The sequence below is a fragment of the Ascaphus truei genome, chromosome 13 (genome assembly GCF_040206685.1).
Source record: "Ascaphus truei isolate aAscTru1 chromosome 13, aAscTru1.hap1, whole genome shotgun sequence".
NCBI lineage: Eukaryota > Metazoa > Chordata > Amphibia > Anura > Ascaphidae > Ascaphus > Ascaphus truei.
The window spans coordinates 9,816,127-9,836,370 of record NC_134495.1 but is presented as its reverse complement, the minus strand read 5'-3'; the positions used below and the strand labels follow the sequence as shown (position 1 = coordinate 9,836,370).

The window sequence follows — 20,244 nt, the reverse complement described above, 5'->3', positions numbered from 1 at the left end:
GCGTGTGACACTGGGCCTTACATACAGTTACAGAGCGGGCGTGTGACACTGGGCCTTACATACAGTTACAGAGCGGGCGTGTGACACTGGGCCTTACATACAGTTACAGAGCGGGCGTGTGACACTGGGCCTTACATACGGTTACAGAGCGGGCGTGTGACACTGGGCCTTACATACGGTTACAGAGCGGGCGTGTGACACTGGGCCTTACATACAGTTACAGAGCGGGCGTGTGACACTGGGCCTTACATACAGTTACAGAGCGGGCGTGTGACACTGGGCCTTACATACAGTTACAGAGCGGGCGTGTGACACTGGGCCTTACATACAGTTACAGAGCGGGCGTGTGACACTGGGCCTTACATACAGTTACAGAGCGGGCGTGTGACACTGGGCCTTACATACAGTTACAGAGCGGGCGTGTGACACTGGGCCTTACATACAGTTACAGAGCGGGCGTGTGACACTGGGCCTTACATACAGTTACAGAGCGGGCGTGTGACACTGGGCCTTACATACAGTTACAGAGCGGGCGTGTGACACTGGCCTTACATACGGTTACAGAGCGGGCGTGTGACACTGGGCCTTACATACAGTTACAGAGCGGGCGTGTGACACTGGGCCTTACATACGGTTACAGAGCGGGCGTGTGACACTGGGCCTTACATACAGTTACAGAGCGGGCGTGTGACACTGGGCCTTACATACAGTTACAGAGCGGGCGTGTGACACTGGGCCTTACATACAGTTACAGAGCGGGCGTGTGACACTGGGCCTTACATACAGTTACAGAGCGGGCGTGTGACACTGGGCCTTACATACAGTTACAGAGCGGGCGTGTGACACTGGGCCTTACATACAGTTACAGAGCGGGCGTGTGACACTGGGCCTTACATACAGTTACAGAGCGGGCGTGTGACACTGGGCCTTACATACAGTTACAGAGCGGGCGTGTGACACTGGGCCTTACATACAGTTACAGAGCGGGCGTGTGACACTGGGCCTTACATACAGTTACAGAGCGGGCGTGTGACACTGGGCCTTACATACAGTTACAGAGCGGGCGTGTGACACTGGGCCTTACATACGGTTACAGAGCGGGCGTGTGACACTGGGCCTTACATACAGTTACAGAGCGGGCGTGTGACACTGGCTGGCCTTACATACAGTTACAGAGCGGGCGTGTGACACTGGGCCTTACATACAGTTACAGAGCGGGCGTGTGACACTGGGCCTTACATACAGTTACAGAGCGGGCGTGTGACACTGGGCCTTACATACAGTTACAGAGCGGGCGTGTGACACTGGGCCTTACATACAGTTACAGAGCGGGCGTGTGACACAGGGCCTTACATACAGTTACAGAGCGGGCGTGTGACACTGGGCCTTACATACAGTTACAGAGCGGGCGTGTGACACTGGCCTTACATACAGTTACAGAGCGGGCGTGTGACACAGGGCCTTACATACAGTTACAGAGCGGGCGTGTGACACTGGGCCTTACATACAGTTACAGAGCGGGCGTGTGACACTGGCCTTACATACAGTTACAGAGCGGGCGTGTGACACTGGGCCTTACATACGGTTACAGAGCGGGCGTGTGACACTGGGCCTTACATACAGTTACAGAGCGGGCGTGTGACACTGGGCTGGCCTTACATACAGTTACAGAGCGGGGCGTGTGACACTGGGCCTTACATACAGTTACAGAGCGGGCGTGTGACACTGGCCTTACATACAGTTACAGAGCGGGCGTGTGACACTGGGCCTTACATACGGTTACAGAGCGGGCGTGTGACACTGGCCTTACATACGGTTACAGAGCGGGCGTGTGACACTGGGCCTTACATACAGTTACAGAGCGGGCGTGTGACACTGGGCCTTACATACAGTTACAGAGCGGGCGTGTGACACTGGGCCTTACATACAGTTACAGAGCGGGCGTGTGACACTGGCCTTACATACAGTTACAGAGCGGGCGTGTGACACTGGGCCTTACATACAGTTACAGAGCGGGCGTGTGACACTGGGCCTTACATACAGTTACAGAGCGGGCGTGTGACACTGGGCCTTACATACAGTTACAGAGCGGGCGTGTGACACTGGCCTTACATACAGTTACAGAGCGGGCGTGTGACACTGGGCCTTACATACAGTTACAGAGCGGGCGTGTGACACTGGGCCTTACATACAGTTACAGAGCGGGCGTGTGACACTGGATGCCTTACATACAGTTACAGAGCGGGCGTGTGACACAGGGCCTTACATACAGTTACAGAGCGGGCGTGTGACACTGGGCCTTACATACAGTTACAGAGCGGGCGTGTGACACTGGATGGCCTTACATACAGTTACAGAGCGGGCGTGTGACACTGGGCCTTACATACAGTTACAGAGCGGGCGTGTGACACTGGGCCTTACATACAGTTACAGAGCGGGCGTGTGACACTGGCCTTACATACAGTTACAGAGCGGGCGTGTGACACTGGGCCTTACATACAGTTACAGAGCGGGCGTGTGACACTGGGCCTTACATACAGTTACAGAGCGGGCGTGTGACACTGGGCCTTACATACAGTTACAGAGCGGGCGTGTGACACTGGGCCTTACATACAGTTACAGAGCGGGCGTGTGACACAGGGCCTTACATACAGTTACAGAGCGGGCGTGTGACACTGGGCCTTACATACAGTTACAGAGCGGGCGTGTGACACTGGGCCTTACATACAGTTACAGAGCGGGCGTGTGACACTGGGCTGGCCTTACATACAGTTACAGAGCGGGCGTGTGACACTGGGCCTTACATACAGTTACAGAGCGGGCGTGTGACACTGGGGCCTTACATACAGTTACAGAGCGGGCGTGTGACACTGGGCCTTACATACAGTTACAGAGCGGGCGTGTGACACTGGGCCTTACATACAGTTACAGAGCGGGCGTGTGACACTGGGCCTTACATACAGGTTACAGAGCGGGCGTGTGACACTGGGCCTTACATACAGTTACAGAGCGGGCGTGTGACACTGGGCCTTACATACAGTTACAGAGCGGGCGTGTGACACTGGGCCTTACATACAGTTACAGAGCGGGCGTGTGACACTGGGCCTTACATACAGTTACAGAGCGGGCGTGTGACACTGGGCCTTACATACAGTTACAGAGCGGGCGTGTGACACTGGGCCTTACATACAGTTACAGAGCGGGCGTGTGACACTGGGCCTTACATACAGTTACAGAGCGGGCGTGTGACACTGGGCCTTACATACAGTTACAGAGCGGGCGTGTGACACTGGGCCTTACATACAGTTACAGAGCGGGCGTGTGACACTGGGCCTTACATACAGTTACAGAGCGGGCGTGTGACACTGGGCCTTACATACAGTTACAGAGCGGCGTGTGACACTGGCCTTACATACAGTTACAGAGCGGGCGTGTGACACTGGGCCTTACATACAGTTACAGAGCGGGCGTGTGACACTGGGCCTTACATACAGTTACAGAGCTGGGCGTGTGACACTGGGCCTTACATACAGTTACAGAGCGGGCGTGTGACACTGGGCCTTACATACAGTTACAGAGCGGGCGTGTGACACTGGGCCTTACATACAGTTACAGAGCGGGCGTGTGACACAGGGCCTTACATACAGTTACAGAGCGGGCGTGTGACACTGGGCCTTACATACAGTTACAGAGCGGGCGTGTGACACTGGGCCTTACATACAGTTACAGAGCGGGCGTGTGACACTGGGCCTTACATACAGTTACAGAGCGGGCGTGTGACACTGGGCCTTACATACAGTTACAGAGCGGGCGTGTGACACTGGGCCTTACATACAGTTACAGAGCGGGCGTGTGACACTGGGCCTTACATACAGTTACAGAGCGGGCGTGTGACACTGGCCTTACATACGTTACAGAGCGGGCGTGTGACACTGGCCTTACATACAGTTACAGAGCGGGCGTGTGACACTGGCCTTACATACAGTTACAGAGCGGGCGTGTGACACTGGGCCTTACATACAGTTACAGAGCGGGCGTGTGACACTGGGCCTTACATACAGTTACAGAGCGGGCGTGTGACACTGGGCCTTACATACAGTTACAGAGCGGGCGTGTGACACTGGGCCTTACATACAGTTACAGAGCGGGCGTGTGACACTGGGCCTTACATACAGTTACAGAGCGGGCGTGTGACACTGGGCCTTACATACAGTTACAGAGCGGGCGTGTGACACTGGGCCTTACATACAGTTACAGAGCGGGCGTGTGACACTGGGCCTTACATACAGTTACAGAGCGGGCGTGTGACACTGGGCCTTACATACAGTTACAGAGCGGGCGTGTGACACTGGGCCTTACATACAGTTACAGAGCGGGCGTGTGACACTGGGCCTTACATACAGTTACAGAGCGGGCGTGTGACACTGGGCCTTACATACAGTTACAGAGCGGGCGTGTGACACTGGGCCTTACATACAGTTACAGAGCGGGCGTGTGACACTGGGCCTTACATACAGTTACAGAGCGGGCGTGTGACACTGGGCCTTACATACAGTTACAGAGCGGGCGTGTGACACTGGGCCTTACATACAGTTACAGAGCGGGCGTGTGACACTGGCCTTACATACAGTTACAGAGCGGGCGTGTGACACTGGGCCTTACATACAGTTACAGAGCGGGCGTGTGACACTGGGCCTTACATACAGTTACAGAGCGGCGTGTGACACAGGGCCTTACATACAGTTACAGAGCGGGCGTGTGACACTGGGCCTTACATACAGGTTACAGAGCGGGCGTGTGACACTGGGCCTTACATACAGTTACAGAGCGGGCGTGTGACACTGGGCCTTACATACAGTTACAGAGCGGGCGTGTGACACAGGGCCTTACATACAGTTACAGAGCGGGCGTGTGACACTGGCCTTACATACAGTTACAGAGCGGGCGTGTGACACTGGCCTTACATACAGTTACAGAGCGGGCGTGTGACACTGGGCCTTACATACAGTTACAGAGCGGGCGTGTGACACTGGGCCTTACATACAGTTACAGAGCGGGCGTGTGACACTGGGCCTTACATACAGTTACAGAGCGGGCGTGTGACACTGGGCCTTACATACAGTTACAGAGCGGGCGTGTGACACTGGGCCTTACATACAGTTACAGAGCGGGCGTGTGACACTGGGCCTTACATACAGTTACAGAGCGGGCGTGTGACACTGGGCCTTACATACAGTTACAGAGCGGGCGTGTGACACTGGGCCTTACATACAGTTACAGAGCGGGCGTGTGACACTGGGCCTTACATACAGTTACAGAGCGGGCGTGTGACACTGGGCCTTACATACAGTTACAGAGCGGGCGTGTGACACTGGGCCTTACATACAGTTACAGAGCGGGCGTGTGACACTGGGCCTTACATACAGTTACAGAGCGGGCGTGTGACACTGGGCCTTACATACGGTTACAGAGCGGGCGTGTGACACTGGGCCTTACATACAGTTACAGAGCGGGCGTGTGACACTGGGCCTTACATACAGTTACAGAGCGGGCGTGTGACACTGGGCCTTACATACAGTTACAGAGCGGGCGTGTGACACTGGGCCTTACATACAGTTACAGAGCGGGCGTGTGACACTGGGCCTTACATACAGTTACAGAGCGGGCGTGTGACACTGGGCCTTACATACAGTTACAGAGCGGGCGTGTGACACTGGGCCTTACATACAGTTACAGAGCGGGCGTGTGACACTGGGCCTTACATACAGTTACAGAGCGGGCGTGTGACACTGGGCCTTACATACAGTTACAGAGCGGGCGTGTGACACTGGGCCTTACATACAGTTACAGAGCGGGCGTGTGACACTGGGCCTTACATACAGTTACAGAGCGGGCGTGTGACACTGGGCCTTACATACAGTTACAGAGCGGGCGTGTGACACTGGGCCTTACATACAGTTACAGAGCGGGCGTGTGACACTGGGCCTTACATACAGTTACAGAGCGGGCGTGTGACACTGGGCCTTACATACAGGTTACAGAGCGGGCGTGTGACACTGGCCTTACATACAGTTACAGAGCGGGCGTGTGACACTGGGCCTTACATACAGTTACAGAGCGGGCGTGTGACACTGGGCCTTACATACAGTTACAGAGCGGGCGTGTGACACTGGGCCTTACATACAGTTACAGAGCGGGCGTGTGACACTGGGCCTTACATACAGTTACAGAGCGGGCGTGTGACACTGGCCTTACATACAGTTACAGAGCGGGCGTGTGACACTGGGCCTTACATACAGTTACAGAGCGGGCGTGTGACACTGGGCCTTACATACAGTTACAGAGCGGGCGTGTGACACTGGGCCTTACATACAGTTACAGAGCGGGCGTGTGACACTGGGCCTTACATACAGTTACAGAGCGGGCGTGTGACACTGGGCCTTACATACAGTTACAGAGCGGGCGTGTGACACTGGGCCTTACATACAGTTACAGAGCGGGCGTGTGACACTGGGCCTTACATACAGTTACAGAGCGGGCGTGTGACACTGGGCCTTACATACAGTTACAGAGCGGGCGTGTGACACTGGGCCTTACATACAGTTACAGAGCGGGCGTGTGACACTGGGCCTTACATACAGTTACAGAGCGGGCGTGTGACACTGGGGCCTTACATACAGTTACAGAGCGGGCGTGTGACACTGGGCCTTACATACAGTTACAGAGCGGGCGTGTGACACTGGGCCTTACATACAGTTACAGAGCGGGCGTGTGACACTGGGCCTTACATACAGTTACAGAGCGGGCGTGTGACACTGGGCCTTACATACAGTTACAGAGCGGGCGTGTGACACTGGATGGCCTTACATACAGTTACAGAGCGGGCGTGTGACACTGGGCCTTACATACAGTTACAGAGCGGGCGTGTGACACTGGGCCTTACATACAGTTACAGAGCGGGCGTGTGACACTGGGCCTTACATACAGTTACAGAGCGGGCGTGTGACACTGGGCCTTACATACAGTTACAGAGCGGGCGTGTGACACTGGGCCTTACATACAGTTACAGAGCGGGCGTGTGACACTGGGCCTTACATACAGTTACAGAGCGGGCGTGTGACACTGGGCCTTACATACAGTTACAGAGCGGGCGTGTGACACTGGGCCTTACATACAGTTACAGAGCGGGCGTGTGACACTGGGCCTTACATACAGTTACAGAGCGGGCGTGTGACACTGGGCCTTACATACAGTTACAGAGCGGGCGTGTGACACTGGCCTTACATACAGTTACAGAGCGGGCGTGTGACACTGGGCCTTACATACGGTTACAGAGCGGGCGTGTGACACTGGGCCTTACATACAGTTACAGAGCGGGCGTGTGACACTGGGCCTTACATACAGTTACAGAGCGGGCGTGTGACACAGGGCCTTACATACAGTTACAGAGCGGGCGTGTGACACTGGGCCTTACATACAGTTACAGAGCGGGCGTGTGACACTGGGCCTTACATACGGTTACAGAGCGGGCGTGTGACACTGGCCTTACATACAGTTACAGAGCGGGCGTGTGACACTGGGCCTTACATACAGTTACAGAGCGGGCGTGTGACACTGGGCCTTACATACAGTTACAGAGCGGGCGTGTGACACTGGGCCTTACATACAGTTACAGAGCGGGCGTGTGACACTGGGCCTTACATACAGTTACAGAGCGGGCGTGTGACACTGGGCCTTACATACAGTTACAGAGCGGGCGTGTGACACTGGGCCTTACATACAGTTACAGAGCGGGCGTGTGACACTGGGCCTTACATACAGTTACAGAGCGGGCGTGTGACACTGGGCCTTACATACAGTTACAGAGCGGGCGTGTGACACTGGCCTTACATACAGTTACAGAGCGGGCGTGTGACACTGGGCCTTACATACAGTTACAGAGCGGGCGTGTGACACTGGGCCTTACATACAGTTACAGAGCGGGCGTGTGACACTGGGCCTTACATACAGTTACAGAGCGGGCGTGTGACACTGGGCCTTACATACAGTTACAGAGCGGGCGTGTGACACTGGGCCTTACATACAGTTACAGAGCGGGCGTGTGACACTGGCCTTACATACAGTTACAGAGCGGGCGTGTGACACTGGGCCTTACATACAGTTACAGAGCGGGCGTGTGACACTGGGCCTTACATACAGTTACAGAGCGGGCGTGTGACACTGGGCCTTACATACAGTTACAGAGCGGGCGTGTGACACTGGGCCTTACATACAGTTACAGAGCGGGCGTGTGACACTGGGCCTTACATACAGTTACAGAGCGGCGTGTGACACTGGGCCTTACATACAGTTACAGAGCGGGCGTGTGACACAGGGCCTTACATACAGTTACAGAGCGGGCGTGTGACACTGGCCTTACATACAGTTACAGAGCGGGCGTGTGACACTGGGCCTTACATACGGTTACAGAGCGGGCGTGTGACACTGGGCCTTACATACAGTTACAGAGCGGGCGTGTGACACTGGGCCTTACATACAGTTACAGAGCGGGCGTGTGACACTGGGCCTTACATACGGTTACAGAGCGGGCGTGTGACACTGGGCCTTACATACAGTTACAGAGCGGGCGTGTGACACTGGGCCTTACATACAGTTACAGAGCGGGCGTGTGACACTGGGCCTTACATACAGTTACAGAGCGGGCGTGTGACACTGGGCCTTACATACAGTTACAGAGCGGGCGTGTGACACTGGGCCTTACATACAGTTACAGAGCGGGCGTGTGACACTGGGCCTTACATACAGTTACAGAGCGGGCGTGTGACACTGGGCCTTACATACAGTTACAGAGCGGGCGTGTGACACTGGGCCTTACATACAGTTACAGAGCGGGCGTGTGACACTGGGCCTTACATACAGTTACAGAGCGGGCGTGTGACACTGGGCCTTACATACAGTTACAGAGCGGGCGTGTGACACAGGGCCTTACATACAGTTACAGAGCGGGCGTGTGACACAGGGCCTTACATACAGTTACAGAGCGGGCGTGTGACACTGGGATGGCCTTACATACAGTTACAGAGCGGGCGTGTGACACTGGGATGGCCTTACATACAGTTACAGAGCGGGCGTGTGACACTGGGCCTTACATACGGTTACAGAGCGGGCGTGTGACACTGGGCCTTACATACAGTTACAGAGCGGGCGTGTGACACTGGGCCTTACATACAGTTACAGAGCGGGCGTGTGACACTGGGCCTTACATACGGTTACAGAGCGGGCGTGTGACACTGGGCCTTACATACAGTTACAGAGCGGGCGTGTGACACTGGGCCTTACATACAGTTACAGAGCGGGCGTGTGACACTGGGCCTTACATACAGTTACAGAGCGGGCGTGTGACACTGGGCCTTACATACAGTTACAGAGCGGGCGTGTGACACAGGGCCTTACATACAGTTACAGAGCGGGCGTGTGACACTTGGCCTTACATACAGTTACAGAGCGGGCGTGTGACACTGGGCCTTACATACAGTTACAGAGCGGGCGTGTGACACTGGGCCTTACATACAGTTACAGAGCGGACGTGTGACACAGGGCCTTACATACAGTTACAGAGCGGGCGTGTGACACTGGGCCTTACATACGGTTACAGAGCGGGCGTGTGACACTGGGCCTTACATACAGTTACAGAGCGGGCGTGTGACACTGGGCCTTACATACAGTTACAGAGCGGGCGTGTGACACAGGGCCTTACATACAGTTACAGAGCGGGCGTGTGACACTGGCCTTACATACAGTTACAGAGCGGGCGTGTGACACTGGCCTTACATACAGTTACAGAGCGGGCGTGTGACACTGGGCCTTACATACAGTTACAGAGCGGGCGTGTGACACTGGGCCTTACATACAGTTACAGAGCGGGCGTGTGACACTGGGCCTTACATACAGTTACAGAGCGGGCGTGTGACACTGGGCCTTACATACAGTTACAGAGCGGGCGTGTGACACTGGGCCTTACATACAGTTACAGAGCGGGCGTGTGACACTGGGCCTTACATACGGTTACAGAGCGGGCGTGTGACACAGGGCCTTACATACAGTTACAGAGCGGGCGTGTGACACTGGGCCTTACATACAGTTACAGAGTGGGCGTGTGACACTGGCCTTACATACAGTTACAGAGCGGGCGTGTGACACTGGGCTGGCCTTACATACGGTTACAGAGCGGGCGTGTGACACTGGGCCTTACATACAGTTACAGAGCGGGCGTGTGACACTGGGCCTTACATACAGTTACAGAGCGGGCGTGTGACACTGGGCCTTACATACGGTTACAGAGCGGGCGTGTGACACTGGGCCTTACATACAGTTACAGAGCGGGCGTGTGACACTGGGCCTTACATACAGTTACAGAGCGGGCGTGTGACACTGGGCCTTACATACGGTTACAGAGCGGGCGTGTGACACTGGGCCTTACATACAGTTACAGAGCGGGCGTGTGACACTGGGCCTTACATACAGTTACAGAGCGGGCGTGTGACACTGGGCTGGCCTTACATACAGTTACAGAGCGGGCGTGTGACACTGGGCCTTACATACAGTTACAGAGCGGGCGTGTGACACTGGGCCTTACATACGGTTACAGAGCGGGCGTGTGACACTGGCCTTACATACAGTTACAGAGCGGGCGTGTGACACAGGGCCTTACATACGGTTACAGAGCGGGCGTGTGACACTGGCCTTACATACAGTTACAGAGCGGGCGTGTGACACAGGGCCTTACATACAGTTACAGAGCGGGCGTGTGACACAGGGCCTTACATACAGTTACAGAGCGGGCGTGTGACACTGGCCTTACATACAGTTACAGAGCGGGCGTGTGACACTGGCCTTACATACAGTTACAGAGCGGGCGTGTGACACTGGGCTGGCCTTACATACAGTTACAGAGCGGGCGTGTGACACTGGGCCTTACATACAGTTACAGAGCGGGCGTGTGACACTGGGCCTTACATACAGTTACAGAGCGGGCGTGTGACACTGGGCCTTACATACAGTTACAGAGCGGGCGTGTGACACTGGGCCTTACATACAGTTACAGAGCGGGCGTGTGACACTGGGCCTTACATACAGTTACAGAGCGGGCGTGTGACACTGGGCCTTACATACAGTTACAGAGCGGGCGTGTGACACAGGGCCTTACATACAGTTACAGAGCGGGCGTGTGACACTGGGCCTTACATACAGTTACAGAGCGGGCGTGTGACACTGGGCCTTACATACGGTTACAGAGCGGGCGTGTGACACTGGCCTTACATACAGTTACAGAGCGGGCGTGTGACACTGGGCCTTACATACAGTTACAGAGCGGGCGTGTGACACTGGGCCTTACATACAGTTACAGAGCGGGCGTGTGACACTGGGCCTTACATACAGTTACAGAGCGGGCGTGTGACACTGGGCCTTACATACAGTTACAGAGCGGGCGTGTGACACTGGGCCTTACATACAGTTACAGAGCGGGCGTGTGACACTGGCCTTACATACAGTTACAGAGCGGGCGTGTGACACTGGGCCTTACATACAGTTACAGAGCGGGCGTGTGACACTGGGCCTTACATACAGTTACAGAGCGGGCGTGTGACACTGGGCCTTACATACAGTTACAGAGCGGGCGTGTGACACTGGGCCTTACATACGGTTACAGAGCGGGCGTGTGACACTGGCCTTACATACAGTTACAGAGCGGGCGTGTGACACTGGGCCTTACATACAGTTACAGAGCGGGCGTGTGACACTGGGCCTTACATACAGTTACAGAGCGGGCGTGTGACACTGGGCCTTACATACAGTTACAGAGCGGGCGTGTGACACTGGGCCTTACATACAGTTACAGAGCGGGCGTGTGACACTGGCCTTACATACAGTTACAGAGCGGGCGTGTGACACTGGGCCTTACATACAGTTACAGAGCGGGCGTGTGACATTGGATGGCCTTACATACAGTTACAGAGCGGGCGTGTGACACTGGGCCTTACATACAGTTACAGAGCGGGGCGTGTGACACTGGGCCTTACATACAGTTACAGAGCGGGCGTGTGACACAGGGCCTTACATACAGTTACAGAGCGGGCGTGTGACACAGGGCCTTACATACAGTTACAGAGCGGGCGTGTGACACAGGGCCTTACATACAGTTACAGAGCGGGCGTGTGACACTGGGCCTTACATACAGTTACAGAGCGGGCGTGTGACACTGGGCCTTACATACAGTTACAGAGCGGGCGTGTGACATGGATGGCCTTACATACAGTTACAGAGCGGGCGTGTGACACTGGGCCTTACATACAGGTTACAGAGCGGGCGTGTGACACTGGGCCTTACATACAGTTACAGAGCGGGCGTGTGACACTGGGCCTTACATACAGTTACAGAGCGGGCGTGTGACACAGGGCCTTACATACAGTTACAGAGCGGCCGTGTGACACTGGGCCTTACATACAGTTACAGAGCGGGCGTGTGACACTGGGCCTTACATACAGTTACAGAGCGGGCGTGTGACACTGGGCCTTACATACAGTTACAGAGCGGACGTGTGACACTGGGCCTTACATACGGTTACAGAGCGGGCGTGTGACACAGGGCCTTACATACGGTTACAGAGCGGGCGTGTGACACTGGCCTTACATACAGTTACAGAGCGGGCGTGTGACACTGGGCCTTACATACGGTTACAGAGCGGGCGTGTGACACTGGGCCTTACATACAGTTACAGAGCGGGCGTGTGACACTGGCCTTACATACAGTTACAGAGCGGGCGTGTGACACAGGGCCTTACATACGGTTACAGAGCGGGCGTGTGACACTGGGCCTTACATACAGTTACAGAGCGGGCGTGTGACACTGGGCCTTACATACAGTTACAGAGCGGGCGTGTGACACTGGGCCTTACATACAGTTACAGAGCGGGCGTGTGACACTGGGCCTTACATACAGTTACAGAGCGGGCGTGTGACACTGGGCTGGCCTTACATACAGTTACAGAGCGGGCGTGTGACACAGGGCCTTACATACAGTTACAGAGCGGGCGTGTGACACTGGCCTTACATACAGTTACAGAGTGGGCGTGTGACACTGGGCCTTACATACAGTTACAGAGCGGGCGTGTGACACTGGGCCTTACATACAGTTACAGAGCGGGCGTGTGACACTGGGCCTTACATACAGTTACAGAGCGGGCGTGTGACACTGGGCCTTACATACAGTTACAGAGCGGGCGTGTGACACTGGGCTGGCCTTACATACAGTTACAGAGCGGGCGTGTGACACAGGGCCTTACATACAGTTACAGAGCGGGCGTGTGACACTGGCCTTACATACAGTTACAGAGCGGGCGTGTGACACTGGCCTTACATACAGTTACAGAGCGGGCGTGTGACACTGGGCCTTACATACAGTTACAGAGCGGGCGTGTGACACTGGGCCTTACATACAGTTACAGAGCGGGCGTGTGACACTGGGCCTTACATACAGTTACAGAGCGGGCGTGTGACACAGGGCCTTACATACAGTTACAGAGCGGGCGTGTGACACTGGGCCTTACATACGGTTACAGAGCGGGCGTGTGACACTGGGCCTTACATACAGTTACAGAGCGGGCGTGTGACACTGGGCCTTACATACAGTTACAGAGCGGGCGTGTGACACTGGCCTTACATACAGTTACAGAGCGGGCGTGTGACACTGGGCCTTACATACAGTTACAGAGCGGGCGTGTGACACTGGGCCTTACATACGGTTACAGAGCGGGCGTGTGACACTGGCCTTACATACAGTTACAGAGCGGGCGTGTGACACTGGGCCTTACATACAGTTACAGAGCGGGCGTGTGACACAGGGCCTTACATACAGTTACAGAGCGGGCGTGTGACACTGGGCCTTACATACAGTTACAGAGCGGGCGTGTGACACTGGGCCTTACATACAGTTACAGAGCGGGCGTGTGACACTGGGCCTTACATACAGTTACAGAGCGGGCGTGTGACACTGGGCCTTACATACAGTTACAGAGCGGGCGTGTGACACTGGGCCTTACATACAGTTACAGAGCGGGCGTGTGACACTGGGCCTTACATACGGTTACAGAGCGGGCGTGTGACACTGGGCCTTACATACAGTTACAGAGCGGGCGTGTGACACTGGGCCTTACATACAGTTACAGAGCGGGCGTGTGACACTGGGCCTTACATACAGTTACAGAGCGGGCGTGTGACACTGGGCCTTACATACAGTTACAGAGCGGGCGTGTGACACAGGGCCTTACATACAGTTACAGAGCGGGCGTGTGACACTGGGTCTTACATACAGTTACAGAGCGGGCGTGTGACACTGGGCCTTACATACAGTTACAGAGCGGGCGTGTGACACTGGGCCTTACATACAGTTACAGAGCGGGCGTGTGACACAGGGCCTTACATACAGTTACAGAGCGGGCGTGTGACACTGGGCCTTACATACAGTTACAGAGCGGGCGTGTGACACTGGGCCTTACATACAGTTACAGAGCGGGCGTGTGACACTGGCCTTACATACAGTTACAGAGCGGGCGTGTGACACAGGGCCTTACATACAGTTACAGAGCGGGCGTGTGACACTGGGCCTTACATACAGTTACAGAGCGGGCGTGTGACACAGGGCCTTACATACAGTTACAGAGTGGGCGTGTGACACAGGGCCTTACATACAGTTACAGAGCGGGCGTGTGACACAGGGCCTTACATACAGTTACAGAGCGGGCGTGTGACACTGGGCCTTACATACGGTTACAGAGCGGGCGTGTGACACTGGGCCTTACATACGGTTACAGAGCGGGCGTGTGACACTGGGCCTTACATACGGTTACAGAGCGGGCGTGTGACACTGGGCCTTACATACAGTTACAGAGCGGGCGTGTGACACTGGGCCTTACATACAGTTACAGAGCGGGCGTGTGACACTGGGCCTTACATACAGTTACAGAGCGGGCGTGTGACACTGGGCCTTACATACAGTTACAGAGCGGGCGTGTGACACTGGGCCTTACATACAGTTACAGAGCGGGCGTGTGACACTGGGCCTTACATACAGTTACAGAGCGGGCGTGTGACACTGGGCCTTACATACAGTTACAGAGTGGGCGTGTGACACAGGGCCTTACATACAGTTACAGAGCGGGCGTGTGACACTGGCCTTACATACAGTTACAGAGCGGGCGTGTGACACTGGGCCTTACATACAGTTACAGAGCGGGCGTGTGACACTGGGCCTTACATACGGTTACAGAGCGGGCGTGTGACACAGGGCCTTACATACAGTTACAGAGCGGGCGTGTGACACAGGGCCTTACATACAGTAACAGAGCGGGCGTGTGACACTGGGCCTTACATACAGTTACAGAGTGGGCGTGTGACACTGGCCTTACATACAGTTACAGAGCGGGCGTGTGACACTGGGCCTTACATACAGTTACAGAGCGGGCGTGTGACACTGGCCTTACATACAGTTACAGAGCGGGCGTGTGACACTGGGCCTTACATACAGTTACAGAGCGGGCGTGTGACACTGGGCCTTACATACAGTTACAGAGCGGGCGTGTGACACTGGCCTTACATACAGTTACAGAGCGGGCGTGTGACACAGGGCCTTACATACAGTTACAGAGCGGGCGTGTGACACTGGGCCTTACATACAGTTACAGAGCGGGCGTGTGACACAGGGCCTTACATACAGTTACAGAGTGGGCGTGTGACACAGGGCCTTACATACAGTTACAGAGCGGGCGTGTGACACAGGGCCTTACATACAGTTACAGAGCGGGCGTGTGACACTGGGCCTTACATACGGTTACAGAGCGGGCGTGTGACACTGGGCCTTACATACGGTTACAGAGCGGGCGTGTGACACTGGGCCTTACATACGGTTACAGAGCGGGCGTGTGACACTGGGCCTTACATACAGTTACAGAGCGGGCGTGTGACACTGGGCCTTACATACGGTTACAGAGCGGGCGTGTGACACTGGGCCTTACATACGGTTACAGAGCGGGCGTGTGACACTGGGCCTTACATACAGTTACAGAGCGGGCGTGTGACACTGGGCCTTACATACAGTTACAGAGCGGGCGTGTGACACTGGGCCTTACATACAGTTACAGAGCGGGCGTGTGACACTGGGCCTTACATACAGTTACAGAGCGGGCGTGTGACACTGGGCCTTACATACAGTTACAGAGCGGGCGTGTGACACTGGGCCTTACATACAGTTACAGAGCGGACGTGTGACACAGGGCCTTACATACAGTTACAGAGCGGGCGTGTGACACAGGGCCTTACATACGGTTACAGAGCGGGCGTGTGACACTGGGCCTTACATACAGTTACAGAGCGGGCGTGTGACACAGGGCCTTACATACAGTTACAGAGCGGGCGTGTGACACTGGGCCTTACATACAGTTACAGAGCGGGCGTGTGACACTGGGCCTTACATACAGTTACAGAGCGGGCGTGTGACACTGGGCCTTACATACAGTTACAGAGCGGGCGTGTGACACAGGGCCTTACATACAGTTACAGAGCGGGCGTGTGACACTGGGCCTTACATACAGTTACAGAGCGGGCGTGTGACACTGGGCCTTACATACAGTTACAGAGCGGGCGTGTGACACTGGGCCTTACATACAGTTACAGAGCGGGCGTGTGACACTGGGCCTTACATACAGTTACAGAGCGGGCGTGTGACACTGGGCCTTACATACAGTTACAGAGCGGGCGTGTGACACTGGGCCTTACATACAGTTACAGAGCGGGCGTGTGACACAGGGCCTTACATACAGTTACAGAGCGGGCGTGTGACACTGGCCTTACATACAGTTACAGAGCGGGCGTGTGACACAGGGCCTTACATACAGTTACAGAGCGGGCGTGTGACACTGGGCCTTACATACAGTTACAGAGCGGGCGTGTGACACTGGGCCTTACATACAGTTACAGAGCGGGCGTGTGACACTGGGCCTTACATACAGTTACAGAGCGGGCGTGTGACACTGGGCCTTACATACAGTTACAGAGCGGGCGTGTGACACTGGGCCTTACATACAGTTACAGAGCGGGCGTGTGACACTGGGCCTTACATACAGTTACAGAGCGGGCGTGTGACACTGGCCTTACATACGGTTACAGAGCGGGCGTGTGACACTGGGCCTTACATACAGTTACAGAGCGGGCGTGTGACACTGGGCCTTACATACAGTTACAGAGCGGGCGTGTGACACAGGGCCTTACATACAGTTACAGAGCGGGCGTGTGACACTGGCCTTACATACAGTTACAGAGCGGGCGTGTGACACTGGGCCTTACATACAGTTACAGAGCGGGCGTGTGACACTGGGCCTTACATACAGTTACAGAGCGGGCGTGTGACACTGGGCCTTACATACAGTTACAGAGCGGGCGTGTGACACAGGGCCTTACATACAGTTACAGAGCGGGCGTGTGACACTGGGCCTTACATACAGTTACAGAGCGGGCGTGTGACACTGGGCCTTACATACAGTTACAGAGCGGGCGTGTGACACTGGGCCTTACATACAGTTACAGAGCGGGCGTGTGACACTGGGCCTTACATACAGTTACAGAGCGGGCGTGTGACACTGGGCCTTACATACAGTTACAGAGCGGGCGTGTGACACTGGGCCTTACATACAGTTACAGAGCGGGCGTGTGACACTGGGCCTTACATACAGTTACAGAGCGGGCGTGTGACACTGGGCCTTACATACAGTTACAGAGCGGGCGTGTGACACTGGGCCTTACATACAGTTACAGAGCGGGCGTGTGACACTGGGCCTTACATACAGTTACAGAGCGGGCGTGTGACACTGGGCTGGCCTTACATACAGTTACAGAGCGGGCGTGTGACACTGGGCCTTACATACGGTTACAGAGCGGGCGTGTGACACTGGGCCTTACATACAGTTACAGAGCGGGCGTGTGACACTGGCCTTACATACAGTTACAGAGCGGGCGTGTGACACTGGGCCTTACATACAGTTACAGAGCGGGCGTGTGACACTGGGCCTTACATACAGTTACAGAGCGGGCGTGTGACACAGGCCTTACATACAGTTACAGAGCGGGCGTGTGACACTGGGCTGGCCTTACATACAGTTACAGAGCGGGCGTGTGACACTGGGCCTTACATACAGTTACAGAGCGGGCGTGTGACACTGGGCCTTACATACAGTTACAGAGCGGGCGTGTGACACTGGGCCTTACATACAGTTACAGAGCGGGCGTGTGACACTGGGCCTTACATACAGTTACAGAGCGGGCGTGTGACACTGGGCCTTACATACAGTTACAGAGCGGGCGTGTGACACAGGGCCTTACATACAGTTACAGAGCGGGCGTGTGACACTGGGCTGGCCTTACATACAGTTACAGAGCGGGCGTGTGACACTGGGCCTTACATACAGTTACAGAGCGGGCGTGTGACACTGGGCCTTACATACAGTTACAGAGCGGGCGTGTGACACTGGGCCTTACATACAGTTACAGAGCGGGCGTGTGACACAGGGCCTTACATACAGTTACAGAGCGGGCGTGTGACACTGGGCCTTACATACAGTTACAGAGCGGGCGTGTGACACAGGGCCTTACATACAGTTACAGAGCGGGCGTGTGACACTGGGCCTTACATACAGTTACAGAGCGGGCGTGTGACACTGGGCCTTACATACAGTTACAGAGCGGGCGTGTGACACTGGGCCTTACATACAGTTACAGAGCGGGCGTGTGACACTGGGCCTTACATACAGTTACAGAGCGGGCGTGTGACACTGGGCCTTACATACAGTTACAGAGCGGGCGTGTGACACTGGGCCTTACATACAGTTACAGAGCGGGCGTGTGACACTGGCCTTACATACAGTTACAGAGCGGGCGTGTGACACTGGGCCTTACATACAGTTACAGAGCGGGCGTGTGACACTGGGCCTTACATACAGTTACAGAGCGGGCGTGTGACACTGGGCCTTACAGTTACTCACCTGAGCGAAGGAAGGAAAGGGCGAGTCGTCATCCTGTTTCAGCGGCGAGCCAGCAGGACTCAGAGCTGGGCCTGCAGGAAGCAATAACAAGGTACTGAGTGTATACAGCTCTAGAGTCAATTAATTCAGATATAGTGCATTAAAGGAGAAATTCATGCAACATCCCACGTTTAATTCAAGTCAATGCCATTATTAATGAGTTTCAACATACGGAGCATCCTTTGATTTCGATAACAGGTGTTGGCCCACCCGAGATCTTTGCAACACTTTCCTGTTTGTGATCACTTATTACCAATATTCCCAGCAGTGCGAGCTGCAAACTGTAACAATAGCTAATATTACCTTAGTAATATAAGAATACATTGTAGCTGCTGAAGGATTGATTGAAACTGAAAGGCGGCCATTTAGTGAACCCCGGGGAAGCAGGATCTTTGCTGATCGATCACGGAACAAAAAAAAAAAAAAAATCGATCGGCAGCTTAGGTAATTAGTTTTCAAAAAAAGGAAAAATCAAAGGCTGAATATACTGAAACATAAAAGCACTTCTCTATACACCCCCCTCTCACCCGTCTGTGAGGCCTGGCTGTAATTCATAGGAGAGGGCGAGGAGCCACGACTGTCTGCGCTGGATAGCAGGGCGACTGGATGTGTCACTGTGAGCTCAGCGTTCACCTCGGGGAACTGCTGCAGATTCTCAAGGGCGATGTGCACCTCGGGGTCTGCAGAGAACACGGCACGTCAATAACTCGGAAGCAGCAGGAGACCCTGCGCCGACACCAACCAGCAGGAGACCCTGCGCCGACACACCAACCAGCAGGAGACCCTGCGCCGACACAGCAACATAAAGCAACCCCCCGCCCCTCAGCACAGAGCAACGCCGCTCTCAGGGGCCTGGGAATTATTTCAGGGAGGGGGGGAGATGTTTAAATGGGAGCAGATCTTACACTTCCCTTGCTTCTCGTTCTCCTCCATCTCAATCCTCCTCTCCCTGCGTCGCTCGTCTCGCGCCTTGCGCTGACGCAGACTCTTCCGCTTCTCCACATCACCTAGAAGAAAGGACGTGCGGTGTGAGCGCGCAGAGAGACTCCGCGTGAACCCGGCAGAGCGTGCGATCGCCTCGAGCCATCGCTAGCAGGATGGGCCAGCACCGGGTGCGC

The 20,244-nt window shown here is 55.1% G+C and overlaps 1 protein-coding gene across 1 annotated transcript in view; it reads right to left on the bottom strand.

Moving 5' to 3' along the window:
* Positions 1–20,244, bottom strand: part of RNF10 (ring finger protein 10) — a 44,789-nt gene that overhangs the window by 18,773 nt on the left and 5,772 nt on the right. Inside the window, exons 12-14 of the mRNA XM_075569221.1 lie at positions 20,032–20,133; positions 19,654–19,806; positions 19,088–19,158 (exon numbers count right to left, since the gene is read on the bottom strand). Coding sequence (XP_075425336.1) covers positions 19,088–19,158; positions 19,654–19,806; positions 20,032–20,133 — 326 coding nt within the window. The remainder of the gene's footprint in view (positions 1–19,087; positions 19,159–19,653; positions 19,807–20,031; positions 20,134–20,244) is intronic.